This window comes from Hippopotamus amphibius, chromosome 4, assembly GCF_030028045.1.
Source record: "Hippopotamus amphibius kiboko isolate mHipAmp2 chromosome 4, mHipAmp2.hap2, whole genome shotgun sequence".
Lineage (NCBI taxonomy): Eukaryota > Metazoa > Chordata > Mammalia > Artiodactyla > Hippopotamidae > Hippopotamus > Hippopotamus amphibius.
This window is the reverse complement of record NC_080189.1, coordinates 44836238-44855910: the sequence shown is the minus strand read 5'-3', so window position 1 is coordinate 44855910 and position 19673 is coordinate 44836238. Positions and strand designations below refer to the sequence as shown.

Here is a 19673-nt window from a genome sequence, read left to right as displayed (position 1 = left end):
AGAACCTTCTTTTTGAGGCAAAGTGTCAGGCACATAGTAAATGATCAACATTACTGGCATTAATATTAAGGTGATAAAGAGAAAAAGTTCTGAAATGAGACTTTTGGGGCTGAAACTTAAATATTTGCTAATGTTAATTGAGCTATTGAGACTGTTCTTATTGTTCTCAGCCTGGCATAAGCCACTTAAATTCAGCAAGAAGTTGTTGTTAATTAGTAGAGTCAGCCCAGTAGAAACCAGGAAAATCTAGAGAAAAGTAAGTTGAATCAAAGTAAATTTCTCAACAAGTTTCAAACAATCTGCACGGAATATTAATATATAAAAAATATTCCTTCATTGCTAGACATGGACCACACATTTGACTTATCTTTAAACCATACAAAGTTGGTTAAAAGATTCTTAATGTTTTAAAAAAACAGAGGGCACTTTTTTTTTCTTGTTTTAGTTTGATTTGTTTTTTGATTGCTTGTTTATTTTTGTTATTGTTTGGTTTTTCAATAGCAGATTGACTTTCCTAATACCGAGAGCTGAGAGGAATTTTTCTCCTGAGTCCTTATAAGGTGGGCATAGTGCGATATAGGGAATAACAACCTTGACATGAATGGGAAGATACGGTCAAAGTAATTGAACACATTCAAATCCAAAATTAAATAGTTGATTAGGTGTGAACCTTAAGAAGGCCATTGATTCACTTTACCCAAATTGTTTATTTTTGCCAGTTCTTTGCTGCAGTGGAAATAGCCACTGGAAAAAAGATGAATTCATTCACTGATTGAATCCAGTGCCTGGTGATTCAGGAATAGTTGGGTGTAATTCTTATGACCACACAATGGTGGGTTGAAGCCTGATTTCCTAACTGTAGAAATTAATCTTTTTAATGCTCTTTTGGGGGGTGTGGGTATGGTGGGGGAACAAACAAGGTAGAGTCTGTCTTCTTTAAAATTTAGGGACATAATTTAACCTCGCTGTTCAAGACTCTGCCAAAGTTGAGTCTGGGGCAGAGTTTCTTTTTCTCTCAGACTATGTCATCTGGGCTAAATCATTTTTTAGCTTAAAATCAGGAGCAATCTTGGAATAAAGGTACTGTCACAGCACCTCAAATTCATAATATTCAAGTGGGCTGTAAATGGTCTTCTCGTGGGTGCATGTGTCCGGGCAGTCCCAGAGAGAGCCCCCAGGAAAGGAAGTGCTGGAGTGAGGGAGCCACAGTCAGAGAATCTCCTATTCAGCTGCATCACCTGTGAAGAAATGAAATTTGTTTGTATCAAATTCTCTTTTTAGTGCACTTAGAGAATGGCTGAACGGAAAAGGGATTCTGTTAATCATTTCTTTAAAGTGAATAAACTCCTCCAGTATTGTGTGATTTCATATTTTTACCTATTTAGGGACCCTTGCCTAACTCACCAACCAGGAAAACATGATTCATTGTAATGTAATTAGCTAGTAATATCTTTTATTGAGTACAAAATGAGTTTCTGATTTGTTGGGTATTTTCTTACCCAATGTCTTCATCATGTGAATGTCCCAAGCCAATGACTGTATTTTATTTTAGATATTGAAATTCAATACCAGTGTTACAGAAAGCAAAAGTTCTTTCCATAAAATGTTTTGATAGTGAAAATCCTTTGATCCTCACCTTGTGACTATTGAATGTCCCCTCTACTCCTGTATAATCTGGCAAATCTTTGCTCTTAAATAGTGTTCTTTGTTTAAGGACAGATGCCAAGGGTTCATTGTAATTCATTGGCATCCCCTTTTCTTAAACAGTAATCTGTTCCAGATGCTATTTTTTCCAGATATTATTTATAGATGCTATATATTTCCAGATACTGACTTTATATTCTTTTCTTGTAAATCAGTTGACTAGAGGCCTCAGTTTGGAGAATATTAATTAAGAATATTTGGAGATGTTAAATTCCTTATTCTTCTAGTATAATTGACAGCTAACATTTATACTGTGTCTCACAATTTACTAAAAGCTGTTACATACATTATTTTAATTGGCCCTTATAAATAACTCCGTGAGGCAAGTTAGTATTACTTTGCTACTTTTTACATTAGAAAAATGAGAATTGTCGAGAAAAATAGAATGACTTGCCTGAGCTAAATAGCAAAACTAGGACCCAAACTGATAAGTCAATGGCCTGTGTTCTTTCTGCCACATCAAGCAATCTTTAGACAGGTTTTTGCTGCTGCAAGAAGTGGTCTGGGCCATTTCTTTCCCCCTTTTATCCCATGCCCACATTTTGATCCCCTGCATCCTGGTAGCTCTGGTCAGAATGGCCAGGTAATGTGCTTTGATCTCTGCCTCTTATGAATTGTGTTATTCTCAACAGTTATGAAACACCTTAAGCCCAACCTGAGAAAGGGTTAGGGTAGAGGCTCAGTTTCTCCTATAAGGATAACATCTCAACTTACTGTCCCAGTATAGCCTCGTGATCACAGGGGAAATAATCATCAATGTCAGAGATGTGATAGACTGTAAACTATAATTATGCAAATTAGAAAACTGTGACAGTGAAGAAAATTACTAAATTTCTGAGAAAACAAAGCCAGACTATGATTCCGTTTTATGGAGAGACCTACCACTACCAGCTTCAAGATTTCCTCCTTCCTCCAGCCAGCGGCACCTGTGCCCCTTATATCAATTTCTTTTTATGCAACATCTACATTTCCTCCTTTTGTTCCATCCTATCTTCTTGAGCACTTGGTCTAAATTCACTTCCCCTTCCTAGCTTGTTCCTTGCAGGTAAAGAGTGGCATGTTTTAAATCCTCTGTGCCTTAAGAGTAAAAGCTAAGGCATGGAGTTCTGAGTTTAATACACTTTTAAACCTGCCATGCAACCTTGGCATTTTGCATTTTTTCCTAATAAAATGAGGACATAGGTGCTTACTCCACTTGATTTGAAAGATTGTTGTGAATAGGTAATGAGACAGTAAAACTAAAATCCTTAAAGCAGGATGTGAATGTGCCCTAGTTCTAATATTAACCTTCTGTGTGATTTTAGGCAAGTCACTGAACCTCTCTGGGCTTTAGGGTTTTAGATAGATAGATAGATAGAGAGATAGAGAGATAGATAGATAGATAGATAGATAGATAGATAGATAGATAGATATAGATAGATATAGATATATATAGATATAGGGCTTAAACTAGATGATTTTGGGCTTAAACTAGATATAGATGTAAATTAGATATAGATATAGGGCTTAAACTAGATGATTTCTTTTCGTATTCAATTCAGTTGAATTCAGATGAATGTATTGAACATTTACAGTGTCATGAACTTTAAATAAGGATGTATTCCTAGGTCTTGAAGAACACATAATCTAGGAATGGAGACGTAAATAAATCACTGTTGTGTGATATAGTGTCTTATGGTCGAGCCCTCCAGTTTTGATTCTGTACTTGCTAAATTCTTCTCCTCTTGGTCTCATTAATTTTAGAGTTTATTTCTCATCAGAGGGAAGGCATTTATCAGACCTCTAGATAAGTAATTTCATGTTAAGGAATGGAGTTTGGCTTTTAGCAAAACATTACTACTGATTGATAATATATGTGAGTAGTAAGCATATCTGAGATACCTTATAACATTCAGGATAGACTTCTTTAAATCAAAATAACCAATTGAAATTCCCATAATGACAAACTATTGAAAAACCTTTGGTCTAGAACATTATGGAAAACCTTGTGGGTATTCCTAGTTAAGATTTCTCTTCTTGAAAGAAATTAAATTTGATTGGGAGTAAAGTCAACTAGTAGAAGAATGGTCTAGAGATTTGGCCCCAACCTACCCCCGTCTTTTTTAAAAATGAATCTGATTCTAACTCTTTGTTGCTGAAGTTGACTCTGAGTTTTTCTTCAGTAAGTGGAAGGAAAACTTGGATATTTAATACCTTATCAAAGTACTGTTGATAACCAGAACCTTTTTATTGCTTCTATCTCTGTTCAAGCAAAAGCTGTTATAAAACCAGAGAAACAATCTAACTATCCTGCGTATCAGTAAACTAAGATATGACTGGTCAGCTTCTCATTCTCATATTCCTGTCAGAATGGATTTCTGACATCTGGAGTTTTTGTGGTGATAAGTTCCCCAACAATGTGTATAATCTTTCATAAAACTGTTTTTTAATCATCAAATCATGTTTTTTCTAAAGATTGCGTAACTCTACTTTTCTAAGGTGTTCTTAGACTTAAAATGATGGCTGCAGGATAAAACACTAGAGAATTGAAACAAAGAACTATTTCCTGAGGGTTCACAAGCTAAACTATAATCTTTCCAATCACTCATGCATGTGCTGAAAGTGCCAAGATGGCATTCTATCCCCAGATTAAAAGTTTCTTCACTGGATGATTTAGTGTGATATCTGTTTTTTAACCCAAATTCAGCGCGTCGTCATATTTTCGGATATTAATTCCAAGAATTTAAACAAAACATGTCTGTGTGAATCAGTTACTGGTGTGATGATAATCTTCTTCTCTTGTTATTCTCTGAAAATGGATTCAGATTTCTGGTAAATGGACTTTATTGGAGGATTCTGATTTAAACTCTGACACCTGTTTGGTTTAGCTAAGTAAACTAGGAAGTGAGTTATTTTTAAAATTAGCTTGTAACCCATACCTGTCTCTTCAGATACTATCTTCCTTGTATAGTCTACTTCATCTACTTAGAAGGAAGAAAAAATATGTATTGGACTTAGAGGGACCTTTTTTTGTTTTGTTTTAATAAAAAATATGTTGGTCAGATGTTTAGCCAGGAAACAGCAAATAATAATAATATTAATACTTCTAAGCTCTATCAAGTGCTTACTATGTGCTTGGTGTAGTGACAAACACATTTATATTGAATCTTATTTGATCTTTTGTTTGTTTTTTTTTTAAAGTTCATTATTAGAATATAATTGCTTTACACTGTTGTGCCAGTTTTTGAGGTACCCCAAAGTGAATCAGCTGTATTTATACCTATATCCCCATATCCCCTCCCTCCCACGACTCCCTCCCACCCTCCCTATCCCAGCCCTCTAAGTCATCACCTATCATCAAGTTGATCTCCCTATGCAGCAACTTCCTACTAGCTATCTGTTTTACATGTGGTAGTGTATCTATGTCTATGCTACTCTCTCACTTCGTCCCAGCTTCCCCTTTGCCCCCCCCCCCACCTCATGTCCTCAAGTCCGTTCTCAACATCTGCATCTTTGTTCTTGCCCTGTCACGGGGTTCATCAGTACCATTTTTTTAGATTCCATGTATGTGAGTTAGCATACGGTATTTGTTTTTCTCCTTCTAGCTTACTTCGCTCTGTATGACAGTCTCTAGGTCCATCCATCTCACTACAAATAACTCAATTCCTCTCACCATTATTATTCAACATAGTTTTGGAAGTGTTAGCCACAGCAATCAGAGGAGAAAACAAAATAAAAGGAATCCAAGTGAAAAGAAGTAAAATTGTCACTCTTTGCAGATGCCATGGTATTATACATACCCTAAAGAAAACCCTAAAGATTCTACCAGAAAACTGATGGCACTAATCAATGAATTTAGTAAAGTAGCACAGAAATCTCTTGCATTCTTATACACTAACAATGAAACAGCAGAAAGAGAAATTAAGGAAACACTCCCATTTACCATTGCAACAAAAAAAAATAAAACACCTAGGAATAAACCTGCCTAAGGAGGCAAAAGACCTGTACACAGACAATTATTTGATCTTTATAGCAAAAGCCTCTCTTTCACAGAGGAGAAAACTGAAGCTTAAAGAGGTTATGGGACTCTCTTGGGGTCAAACAAAGTAAGGGGTGGGACAGAACCAGAGCCCAGATTCAGGTTTAATAATTTATGGTGCAGCTGATTTCTACTTTGCCATACCTGCTATAGTTGTTTTGTGTTTGAAAAGTTTATGATTATTGCACGGATTACAAACTCAAATGACTACAGGGCCAGGCAGGTAACAGAGATGTAGGTGGATAAACACTCATAAGCATGGAACAATGCAGTAAGGAGTGATGTTCAGGACTCATGAGTGCTTTTCTGAGCCAAAGACATTCAAACATTCAGATGTGGATTGTTTCAAAGAAGGACAAAGGAATCTGTGGGCCATTCATCCCCAGAAAGTCACCTCCCTTGGTGTGGAGGGCTTGTTTATTAGATTTTCTCATATTAACCCAATAATCATTTGTATAGCACTTACATAGCTTAAGGGTGTGTGTGTGTGTGTGTGTGTGTGTGTGTCTAAGGACACAGTGTGGTATGCTAGGAAATGGTTGGGCTTTGGAAGGTTTAGCCCTGGTTTGAATATAGGAACTGCTGTGTGATTTTGAACAAGTTGTTTAACTTTTCTGAACCTTGTTTCCTTCATCATTCGAAGATAATAATTACCTAGAAGGGTTGTTGAAAGGTTTAGGAATAATATACATGGAGTTCTCAGGACTGAGCCTGGCACATAGTGGACACACAGTAAGTTGCAGCTATTACTTTTATTAATATATTTGTTTTTATTGCTAGAGTGTACTTTGCAGGCAGCTCTTAAGTCACATATATCCCCATCACTTAGCACAGACTTGACACAGCACACTACCTTTGCCAGTTTGGTTATGCATAACTCTTAAATTCTTTTCAGCAAGTAATGATAGCCATCAAAATACTTGAGATGAATGAGTGAGCTATTTCCCCACAACATTCTTTCCTCTTCATAGTGAAAGTAAGCCTCATGTAAAATTTTGCCACATATGAAGACTTTCATTAAATAAACACTTATAAGCATGAAACAATGCATTCATACTGTAGGCTTGGGGAAGGCTCATCTCTATGTCTTTTATTTTTTATTTTTTTTAATTTTTTTTAAATTTTTTTGGGGGTACACCAGGTTCAATCATCTGTTTTTATACACATCTATGTCTTTTAGATACTAGAATATAACCTTCCTCAAGGTTCACTTGAAGCAAATAGGACAGTAATCCAAAGCAGGCTATTTATCCTCATAATGGGCATCAGATAGCTAGAAATTTTCTGCTCCAAAGGCAAGACACAGGCTCATTTAGGCTCAAGAGTTGGGCCATATCCCTTCAGGGTCTTCCTGGATTCTTATATTCTGTTCATGCAAAGAAGAGTATGAGTGTAAAAAGATTCAGCTAATTTACTTATCTTAAATACCATTAATTTTGTCAATGAATCTGTTTCTAGCACCCATAATGCTAATTATCAAACCTCTGATTGTACCAATCCAAACTAATTTCTGACATTCATTTATAGTAATTAGAAAGCCTCCAGTGTTACTAGAGACACCAGTAGCCTAAGTGTTTGTGGTAGAGCCCTCTGGCTTGTGAGCTTTGCTTCTGATTGGGATGGCTATTTTGAGCACAAATTCAGACACTAGAGCAGCGATTCTCAACCAGTGTGATTTTGCTCCTAATGAGATATTTGGCAATGTCTGGAGACATTTTTGGTTGTTACAACTAGGGGGAGGGTGCTATTGACACCCTCTAGTGTGTAGAGTCCAGGGATGCTGCTTAACTTCTAACAGTGCGCAGTGCAGCTCCCCATATCAAAGAATCATCTGGCCCCAAAGTCATTAGTGAGGAGGTTGAGAAACTCTGCCCTAGAGTATAGCTTAAGCTGATTCACAAGCTTTCATCATATGACCTTGTCTATGATGGTGTATTTTAAAGTTAAATTACAGACTTTATAACACTTACCACATAAACTTAGCAGCAAAGACTTGAATGAACTTAGTAATTCAAATTAATTAATGAACTTAATTAAATTTATTTAATTTCTAGCTATCTGATGCCGTTATGAGGATAAGTGAATCCTGCTTTGGGTCACTGTCCTATCTGCCTCAAGTGAACCTATCTAAAAGACATAATACTACATGTGGAAGGCATGAATTTAAAGCCTAGTTATTTGTTATCTATGGTAGACCCAATGAATAACATAGCTTATAAAAACTTTTTAAAAATGGTAGGGTTTGGTCTTGTTCACTTAGAATGCAGGAGTGGACTTCCATTGCCCAAGTAGTGCTTCTGTAAATTGCCATCTTAATGGACACTCTGTGCTACTGAGTTATTAGGCTTTTTAATTTACTTCAGTACAGCAAACATGCATTGAGTACCTGCTGTGAGCCAGAGACTATGGGAAGGGTACAGCAAACAATAAAATAGTCTCTGACCTGGAGGAGTTTATAGAACAGTAGAAATCTGGCACAGCATGTCTTCAGCAAAGCCGCTTGCAATTATAATGTCCCTACAGCCTATGGTTGTAGAAATTCCCAGAGTTTATCTTAGTTTCACTTCATATGAAACCAGGCGGCTCCATTTATTGTATTTTGTATTATTTCCATGTTGTCTGAGCCATATAGTCCTCTATATGTCTTGCCAAAGTACTACCAGATAGTAGTGGTATAACTATGTATTTTATCTAAAAAAAGCAAAAATAATTTAAATTCACAGGTGTTCAAGAGAAATAGACTCTTTGAAAAAGCAGGTGTTTTAAAAGAAGATTCATAGAAAGAAACAACTCAGCAGTGTCACTTTTTTGTGAACATGTCATGTTTACCTCTCAAATTCTGGAACCAAGGAAATGATCAGTAGCATCATTGGCACTGTTGGGGTCTCCAGTCTCTCTTTTTGCCTTTGGTGGATCATCAGCGTGCCTTAATTAATCACAATTAATAATGTGTCTTAGCACTTGCTAAGGAATGCTCTTGGAACACCTGCCAACTGCCCATCTATCCATCATTTCTCCTCATTGGAGATGGCACTCAAGGCTGTGTGGGTGGCTACATAATTACTGACATGTCTGTATTTAAGAACGTGGCCTGAAACATTCTAAACTTAGCAACTATTCAGATCAGACCTTGTGGATGTTGTTTTTGGACAGTGATAACTGTGGCATTCTCCAGGGTTTGTAAAATGAGCTCTGACATTGCCAACCATAGATTCCAGCTTTAACAGCAATCTGTTCAATGAGCAACTGTGGTCCGGAGAGCATTCATTCTTCTTTTTACAACTTGAGCCTATTATTTATTATTTTTCAAGTTGGGGTTTCACTTGGCTATAAGTAGATAATTTTATGGAAAGGGGTAAAAATTTGGTCACCTGGTGTTGGGGAGACGGGTGGAAAGAACAGTAATCGTGTTGGAGACCAGTTGTATTTTTAGCATTATATTAGCCAAGCATTGGAATTAGTTTCCCTTCAGCTGGTTAAGTTACATGTCTATTTAGTGAATAAACTTTGCAGAAATAGCAAAATTTGTCTTCGTGTCACTTATAAATGATTTATGGTCTTTTTCATTTAACATTTTTATGTATCAATGGTATATATATTTTAAAAGTCCCAGCCAAAGTCTATATTCCAGCACTGCCTACCTTTTATATTCTTCTGGGCAGAACATTAAAAAAGAAGAAAAAAAAAAAAAGAGTTCTACAGCATATAGTATAAAGAAATTTCTCAGGTATAATTTGTTTTTCTAAAACCAGTTTTATATGAATTCTCAAGGCATTTGGCAAATGTAGATTGGTGTCAAGGAAAATTATAATCCTAGACCAGAAAAACCATCATGGCCTCAAAGAGTCACAATGATCATATCTTGCTCTTCCAAAGCATCAGGTGATTTAGTCTGTTTTTATGAAGAGAAATAACTTGTGCAACTGAAGTTTTTTACTGAATGGGTACACTTTCTCTGTTGTTTTAACAGCTACCCAAAGTAGTAGCATGGTTAAAATGTATTCTGGGTTTGGTTTAGAAGTTTCAGCTAAATGCACGTTATAGGGGAATCTTAGGTTTTTACTTCATGTGAGGTACTACAGAATGTAATCCAGTCCCCTATCCTATTTATACAAAATAACATAGTAGCAAAAGTAGCTAAGAATTAGATTCTTGCTATGCCTCTGAAGTAAAAACCCAAAGTTCTCTTTTATCTAGCTAAGGGTTCAGCACGTAGATAATAAAACACTTCTTATATGCTCGTCTGGCATTTAAATCATCTCTATGCCCTTTCTCTTCTTCATTTTGAATCTTATTTCATTGTTTTTGGTAAAAGAATAATTCTTTTGAAAACAAATTGGATCTTTTCAGCCAAAATAAAAGTTTAGATCTGGTAAACTTTTTCTTCTTCCTTATTTCAAGGCCTTTGCCATGTTGGAGTCTGCAGCAAATGCCATCACAAATAACATAGTTGAGTAGGAAGCATGCCCTATTTCTTGCCTGCTTCGAAGTCTCCCCTAGATTTAAAGTGTCTTTCTAACCAAAGGGCAGTCACGTGAAGAATAAATTCATTTCAGCCATCGTTAGAGCTGTCTGTAGCTTGGCGTTAGGCAGCTATGGCTAAAGGTGAACTGGAGAGATTTTTTAAAAAGTAGATGACAGATATATTGAGGTAGGTCTGTTGTTTCCATGTGAGATCACTTGAGTTCCATTCAAATTGGGAGACAGACGGTGCCTGATTGAGTGTGTCTAGGATTTAAGAGGTAGTTTAGTATGGCTCCTAGTTGCACTGAATTTTTAGGTGTACTGACTTTGAGGATCATCAATTCAACCAGCATTTATGGGACATCCACTGTGTACTGAGTGCTGGAATATTGAGGGCATGTTGGGGATTTATCAATTGCTCTTTTTTACGCTGGAATTTTCTGGGCCAAGTACGAGTTTTGTTTTCCCTTTGCCTTCTCATAGTGTAACTTCATAAACATTTTATTCAAATCACCAAATTTTCTAGCATTTTCAGTAAGGTACAAAGGAAAATCAAACAGTGTCTAGCTCCCTGATTAACGAGTCTCAGAGGATTTCTAGAGCACAAGTCATCAGGCAAATTTGTGTGTCTGTGCGTGTGTGTTTTAATAGAATCGCTAAAGACGTCTCAAAGGGAATCCAATACATGTAACTTACATAGCTTGTAGTAATATATAGAAACAGGATCTTATGACATTTTAGTTTGAAACTTGATTAAAGTTGGCTGTAGAGTGAGCACTGTCCCACTGTGTGAGTCGTCACACAGAGAGGGCCAGGGAACACTGCAGAGTGATCAGCTTTTCTGCATCCCCTCAGGAGGTGGTAGTTGGTAGTGTACCTTAAGTACCAGGAGAAAGGTCTTCCTTTTTCAATGTCATTGTTAGTGTAATGGAAAGAGTAGAATTTACCAGGTGTTAATAATAAACTGAAATACGGCCTTAACTACAGGAAATATTAAGAAATAGTAACCAGGAGTGTTGTTTTACAGGTGTGAAAACTAAGCCTGAGAGAGGTAGAGTAACCAGCCAGAGCTTGTACAGCTAGTAAATAAGCATTACCAGCATTCAGACTTAGATCTAACAGACTGAAAAGTCACATGATCATTCACCCATTTAGAATGTGGTTAAGCCCCAGCTGCAATTTGATATAACCATTAATATATCAAAATTGTTTCATAAACAAAGATGCCTTTGTGTTAATTTATCTACCTTTTATGAATTGTACTTTCATAGTACTTTTAACACTTCTCTTATTATTTTTAACAGCTTTATTGAGATATACTTTACATACATACAATGCGCCCATTTAAAGTGGACAACTTAACGATTTTTAGCATATTCACAGGGTTATGCAACCATCACCACAGTCTATTTAGAACGTTTTCATCCTCCCTAAAAGAACCTCCACACCCGTTAGCAGTCACTATCCATTTTCTCCTGTCTACCACCCACCCCCAGCCCTAAGTAATCACCAGCCTGCTTACTGTGTTTATAGATTTGCCCATTCTGGACATTTTATATAAATGGAATAATACAACATGAATAATACAAGACAGTCACAAAAAAGACTTTCTATGACTGGCTTCTTTAACTTAGTATATTATTTTTAAGGTTTACCCATGTAGTAGCATGTGTAAGTACTCCTTTTCTCTTTATGGCTCAATAATATTCCATTATACGGATATGCCACGTTTAATTTATCCATTCATCAGTTGATGGACATTTGAATTGTATCTACTTTTGGGCTATTATGAATAATGCTTCTGTAAACATTTTTGAACAAGTTTTTTAGTGGATATATATTTTCATTTCTCTCAGGCATAAACCTAGAAGTGGAATTGCTGGGTCATATGGTAACTCAATGTTCAGCTTCTTGAGGAACTGCCAAATTGTTTTCCAGAGTGACCGTACCATATTCCCACTAGCAAGGTATAAGGGTTCCCATTTCTCCACATCCTTGCCAACACTTGGTATTGTTCATTTTTTTACTTCTCTAACTTAATTCTCATAATCCTATGAATTAGTCAGAGAAAAACATTCTTACTGATATTTTATAGATAAAAGCTGCAAATCAACAAACATTAAATGAGAAGCTCAGTATGTGTATGAATCGAGGGGAAGAAGTTGATGGATAGATGGGGTAGAGGCATGGATAGTTCAAAATAAATCATCCAAAGGTAATTTAAAAGTTTTTGGATCTGACACAGCTATGATGGATGTTAGAGATCATATTTCCCACCCCTACATTTTAAAGGTGATGAAACGAGAGCCCTGAAAAGGGAAGTACATTGAACACTGACCTAAAATTGTTTAGCAGGGAAGCCAGGACTAGAAGCTGTCTTCTTGGCTCCCAGGCCATTGCCTGTTCCAGCACAGCCTATTGCATTCTGCCCAAGGGGATATATAAACTCATCCATATCATAGGAACTCCATTTTCCTAACTCATTCATCCATGCTGACCTTTTATTAAAATAAACCTATCTTAATTTGAATGGGGTATTGGAAGGTCAGCAAAGCTGAAACCTCCCATTGGGAAACTTTTGATAGAATTTGTTTCACGTATTGCCTGTGATGAAACCGATGTGCAGGCAGAAAATTAATGCAAGCAATATTACTTGGTGACGTTTCTTGGATCAGATTGCTTGGGTGTGAATTCTAGCTGTGTCACTTACTAACTGCTTGACCCTTTCTGTAATTCTGTTTCCTTATTTTTGAATGGGGGCAGCACTAAATCTACTTCATAGAACTGTTTTGAGAGTAAAATAAGAGAATCCCGGTAAAGAGGTTAGCACAGTGCCTGGCTCCTAGAAAGTCCTCAGTCAGTGTTGGCAGTTATTATTACATACCATCAACTTGCTGAGACCACCGAAAACATTGTATTTTATGATTTATTTATTTTATTTTATTTTTTTGACACACGGGCTTAGTTGCTCCGCGGCATGTGGGATCTTCCTGGAGCAGGGATTGAACTCATGTCCTCCGCATTGGCAGGCAGACTCCCAACCACTGCGCCACCTAGGAAGCCCTGTATTTTATGATTTATAGAAAATAAATCAATCGTTCCTTTTTAAAAAATAGCTTCACTAAAGGAGCAGGCCTAGGAAATAGCTGTTTTCTAAAGTCTTCATAATATTGAGTTATATGTAACGTAATTAAATTCCCTTTGTTAAGAGAAACAAACTTACTATGTTAACTTCCCATCCTTTACAAATTATGAGCTAATTTCCTTTATACTATAACTTTGGGCAGAAATCAACCGGGAAATTTCAAAGCCCCAACAATGGGAAAACTTAACTAAAGTACATATACCTGTTATTGCTGCAATATATTAGTAGTGTTTTTCCTCAGTGTCTTTGATTATCAAGATAAAAATCCACTGGATTACTTTATGGAGACAAGTGTATACATTTGTGTATCAGTGCAGAAGAAAGGGCACTCAATGGGGAATCAGGAGACGGGATTAGAATCCCTGCCCTTCCTTACCCTAGTCATGACCACAGGCCGTGTGCTCACCTGAACCGTAAGCTCATCAGTGCTCTAAGCTTCTGTTCTCTCATTTGGAAGTGGGAGCTGAGGGGATCAACAATTTTCATCTCAGAGGGTATCATGAGGACCAAATGATAACCTGAATATAACCTCACTAGCCCAGTGCCTGGCCCACAGTCGGAGCGCAGTCAATGACAGCTAAACAGCAGTGTAGTGGGGTTCTTCTGCATGCCACACATGAGATTTGGAGACAGATTCGATGGTACGTTTAGGTGAAGAAATTGGACATGTCCGTGTTCACATAGTATGATTCATGTCTACTCTGCTGTTGCTGCTGCTGCTTTCCTGTAACCAATTTTAGAGCCTATCTTGGCAGCTGGAAGTATTTGGGATTAATTTCACACTCACTTTATGGGTTGAGCATTTTCCTGCAAGCAGCTCCCTGGGCCTCTGCCTCATTACTTTGGCATCAACTGATATAGCAGTTGGACAGAGATGTCCTTTGGGGTCTCCTTTTTATTTGGAACCCTTCAATTTGAAAAAGCAAAACAAAGGCCATCAACACATTGTGCTTGAAATCATTAGCATTTATTGTTTCCTAAACTCCTCCCTTTCTGTAGTTCTGTTGAACACCAGGGGACACACATCTTGAACAGCCAGTGATGAGCGCCGAAAAATCGCTCTCCCTCAAATATAAGCCCTAGCAGCTGGTTGGCCTCAGTTCTCAGTTCCAGGTGAGCTGCAAGATGCTCTAGGCCCTGGTCAGACAGATCTAAATCTTGATGGGTCTAATTTTTCCATCCCCTTTTACTATGTTAATTCTGCTAAGTTCATTTGGCTCTTGTGGAGAACAAAGTAAACTTGGCTGTTACATATAAAACTAAATTGAGAACATGGAGATCTGTTTAGTATTTCATGCTGGCCAGTAGGTCAGGAAGATTTTCCTTGGGGGTAATTTACATAAGGAATTGTTTATCCCGTTTCTTTCCAATTTCTGTGACCATTTGGGGATAGCAGACTCTTTCCACAATGGCACAGAAATATATCCAGCGAGACTGAAACTTACAGAAATTATGCTTCTCCGGGATTGATGTATTTTGGGTCATGCTCAGGAAAGATCCTGTGGCTTGGGCTGCTGTCTCACTGAGAAGTCATTCTTCCACCACAGCTGTGTTTAGCAAGTTGGGTGGGTCCACGAACTGACATGCTGTTACACTTAGTAAGAATTTTCCCTTGATAGTGAGGAACGTGCATAAACGCCTCACTTAAGTCCCAGCAAATGCCCTAAATGTTTGCTGTGATCCGATGGCTACTTAGAGCACAGCCTCCGTCAGATAATGCCCATACCCAGAATACTCTGTGGCTCCCCAGTACCTGCACACTCTTCACCGTGATGTTTGGGTTCCTCTACAACGGTTGCCCAGATGACCTTTTTTGTCTCATCAAATGCTCTTCCAAACTGGAACATTTGCTCCTTCCTGAATGAGCAGCCTCTACATTTGTGCTCTAATGTATTTGCTCAGGTTGTTTCCTTCACTTTTAAAGCCCCCTTACCCAATATCTTTTCTTGAGGACAAATTTCAGGTACCTCTTCTCAGTGGTGTGCTGGTAAGTATTTAACAACTGACTGTCTGGGAGGAGCAGGGTGGGTGGGCAGCCCAACTTTATAACATTTGTTGATTTGCATGTTGTGAATACTTCTACCATGGCTGAGTTCAAGCTTCTAGTGTGAGGTCACTGAATGTGGAGTTGGGGAGAAATGGGCAGTAGCTCACCATTGCAGAGTGTTTCCAACATACAGATGCAATAGGCATAAATAATCTCAAGGGCCTAGATAATAGTAAAATAATTAGGTAGTAATGTGCCTTGAGTATTTATTACTTTTGTTTTCATGTAACCTAATTTTAAGTTTATGTAATTTAATTTTTAGTAATGGCCATGTTTAACAGCTGGCTCACAAAATTTCTGAAAATTGAATAATCAGTCCTTTCTCCTGAGCCGGTAGGAGCTGGCTGAGCCTGGTCCAGTGGCCACTGCTTCTTCTTACACCTTTTCCTTCCCAAGGCCCTCCATAATGGAGAAAGGAAAATGGGTCAAGGAGGCAAACATTGACAATATAGGGAAGACCCTATAGACTATTAAGGAGGAGACCACTGGCATTATGATTTTTATGTTGATAATAATCCCTCCAAGGGGATTAGGCTCTTCTCCGAACCCATAAGATGCTTCAGGTCTCATGCAGACTTTAGAGTGAGAGACTCCAAGTTTGAATCCTGGTCTCTCGTTTACTAGGTGATAGTCAAACTGGCTACTTAATTTGCAGTTTCCCATGCACAATGAAAATGCAGGGCCCTTGTTAAAATGTAGAAGAAAGTGCTGTTAAAACAGCTACTAAAATATAAAGCTCTTTCCTTTCTTCAGTGATCTTTCACACCTTCTGGTGGTGTATTTATTTTCTATTTAATGTCTTTCAATAAGGAAAATTAAAAATTTAAATTGTTAGCATGACGTTTACGATTAATCTTTATATTGTTTGCGGTGCCAGTTTTAAATGCAAATATAAGAGCATTTAACTCTCTGCGTTAATGAGCATATCTCCTCTGATCATGTGCATGTTCCTTTATCCTATGGACTTCACTTACAAAGCAGAAATTCAAAAAGTATTAAGAATTTCACGACAGAGACAACAGGGCCTTAAACCAAGCATGGAGCACTTCTGAGCACATACACAATTGGCACACCCTGTGTACAGTGCTGGGCACATTCCTTACATCTGCTGAGTCTCAGAGGCATCATCTGTGAAACAGAGATCTTGCCAACTAAGTCTCAGTGGAGGCGTGAGGACTGAACACACTGACGCCTGTATGGCACAGAGCAGGTTCCTTGGCATACAGTTCATGCTTGATGAATTGGAGGGATTATTATTATTATTTTAAAATATTTATTTATTTATTTATTTATTTGGCTGCACCAGGTCTTAGTTGTGGCATGCGGGATCTTTGTTGCCACGTGCAGGACCTTTAGTTGTGGCACGCAGGGTCTGTTAGTTGTGGCATGCAGGCTCTTAGTTGCAACATGAGGGATCTCGTTCCCTGACCCGGGATCGAACCCCGGCCCCCTGCATTGGGAGCTCAGAGTCTTAACCACCGGACCACCAGGAAACTCCCTTGGAGGGATTATTATTAACATAATAATCATAATGTTAGTGGTATTCTCCTCCTTAATAGTCTATAGGGTCTTCCCTATACTGTCAATGTTTGCCTCCTTGACCTATTTTCTTTTCTCCATTATAAACTCTTTGAAAGTGGAGGTTATATCTGTTGCCACTGAATTCCCTGTAGTGTTTCATGCAAATTCTTGCACATACCTGGCACTCAGGAGGTGTTTATCACCTTAATCTTTGTATGATTTGGATTTATTGACAATAAGCATGTGTCATAATATGATGGCCCCCACAATGAGGCCTAATTGGTAACATTCACAGGAAGAAAAAGAAGTTAGACTTTAACAAGAGTCATTTGTAATCATGGTGAGGGTGGGGGAAGCAGATGATTCCAGGTGTTTTGGTTTAAGGAAAGTGGCCTCTCTGTCTCTTCGAGGGGACTTCTTGTAGTAATGGGGAAGGGATGAGTTCCAAGCTTCATTTGAGTAAAAGAGGCCCCAGGGATATTAACTCCGGCCCATAGTAATCTGCCCCTTAGTTAGCTTCTTTCACACTTAACTTTCTGTTCTGCACAATTGGGATGTTATTACAGTAATGCTTCTTTCCACTAATTGGTTGTGTATGTATGTTTCCTGTCCAACAAATTATGAGATCCTCATGGATTATAGGATATCATGTACTTTTGAATGCAAATGAAAAGTAGCACAGTAGTAGGCACTCAGTAAGCAATGTGCTTTATTGTTAATGCTGACCTTGGTCCAAACTCCCAGGGCTCCCTATAGAGCTGAATGTGAATTGTGATTGCCTTTCATAACTCCTGCAAGCCGTCCACCAAGTGGCAAAGAATCCTGGTTTGCCTGGCATTGTCAGGCAAGGGCCTTCAGGTGCTTTGTCTTTCTCTAACTTACATCTCTTTTCCAGTGTCTCCCTGATACTCTGAAGACTGTCCCCTTATAGCGCTTCTCCTACATGGAAATTGGGAGACCACACAGCTGCAGACTGTGCTTGTTGAATGATGATTTTTTAATAGGCCCTTTGGGCCAGTGTCAGCAAGCCATGAAATATCACTAAATGGGTCATCTGCACTTCTGAAACTCATCTGAGCTCTAGTCCCTCAAGCTGGCGGGGACTTGTAGAAAGGAGCTTACATTGCCCTGGCTTTTGCTATTCCTGTTCTGGGGGCTGTCAGACGCTTTAAGCCTCAGGGCCATTCAGTTCATTACTTTTAATGAGCACAAAATTCACCAAGACATTAAAATAAAATAAAACACCAGTGGGCAGTCTTCAATGCTCTATCCAGTTGTTACTTTAGTTCTTTTTTCCACAGGATTATTCAAGAGGATGAAAAAAAGAAAAAAAAAAGCCAATTCTACTCACTCCTGCCAATTTTATCCCAAGTAGATTTGGAATTGTAAAGCTAACACACCCTGAACATTTTTTTCCTTTCAGGTCCCTGTGGACTGTTGCCTGACATTTGTGTTAAAAATGACATTGCTTGATTGGTCAAATGTTTGAACATTATCTACCTTTTAAATATAATAAATATTGGATATTCCGATACCACATAACTTATAAATATAATAGAAGACAGCTATTTTCTGAAAAGGGTATAATGAAGTTATTGTTTTATTTTATTTTTTTATTTTTTAGCTCTTTATTGGAATATAATTGCTTTACACTCTTGTACCAGTTTTTGAGGTACACCAAAGTGATGAAGTTATTATTTTAAATTCCAAGGTAAATGCAGTTACTTTGATAAGAATTTTTAAATTGATCAATCTCTGTGACTGGTAATAATGGCTATAATAATTGTATTAGAGTTTACTTAGATTATCACATATTGTAGAAGGTGAGTTGATATGAAGCAGACACTGAACAATGTCCCCATTAAGCCGATTTCGTGCATATTTTCATCTCTTGGCCATATGGATTTGGAATTACTTTGGGTATTTTTTTTAAAAGAAGGAAGCGAACAGATGAATGATAACTCTTTTATTACTCCACATAGCTTGTGTTTATGGAAGACAAAGTTCATCAAGTTGTTTTAAAGAAAAATAAGAGTGTGCCAGATGTAATTTGTTGAGGACTCAAGAATTGTGAAATTATCCCTAAGTGAAGTTTGTAATTTCTACAGGTAATCGCTCTAGCAGATGCAGTAGAGGAAAACCAAGACAATCTGTTCCAATCATTCACTAGGCTGAAAAGTGCCACCCATTTGGTGATTCTGCTGATCGGGCTGTGGCAAAAGCTTAGCACTGACCAGATTGCTATCCTGGAAGCGGCATTTCTGCCACTGCAGCAGGACACTCAAGAACTGGTAAGGACCCACAAGCCCGCAGTGGTAACAGCCAGTGCTATTGAAAAGATTGGGGTTTTTTTGTTTGTTTTGTTTTGTTTTTATAAATTTTTGTATTTATTTATTGGCCACATTGGGTCTTCGTGGCTGTGCGCACGCTTTCTCTAGTTGTGGTGCACGGGCTTCTCATTGCAGTGGCTTCTCTTGCTGCAGAACATGGGCTCTAGGCATGCGGGCTTCAGTAGTTGTGGCACATGGGCTCAATAGTTGTGGCTCGCGGACTCTAGAGCACAGGCTCAGTAGTTGTGGCACATGAGCTTAGTTGCTCTGCGGCACGTGGGATCTTCCCAGCCCAGGGATTGAACCCATGTCCCCTGCATTGGTTGGTGGATTCTTAATCACTCAGTCACCAGGGAAGCCCTGAAAATACTGATTTTAGGAAGATATCACGTTGCTATCATGTTTTCTAAGGTAACAAATGAGAGCTTGGTTTTGTTTTGTTTT

The 19673-nt window shown here is 38.0% G+C and overlaps 1 protein-coding gene across 10 annotated transcripts in view; it reads left to right on the top strand.

Moving 5' to 3' along the window:
• The window catches only part of BBS9 (Bardet-Biedl syndrome 9), a 452928-nt gene that overhangs the window by 343054 nt on the left and 90201 nt on the right, over positions 1-19673 (top strand). For all 10 annotated transcript variants that reach the window (XM_057732077.1, XM_057732081.1, XM_057732080.1 and 7 more), the window contains one exon: positions 19008-19190. In XM_057732077.1, coding sequence (XP_057588060.1) covers positions 19008-19190 — 183 coding nt within the window. The remainder of the gene's footprint in view (positions 1-19007; positions 19191-19673) is intronic.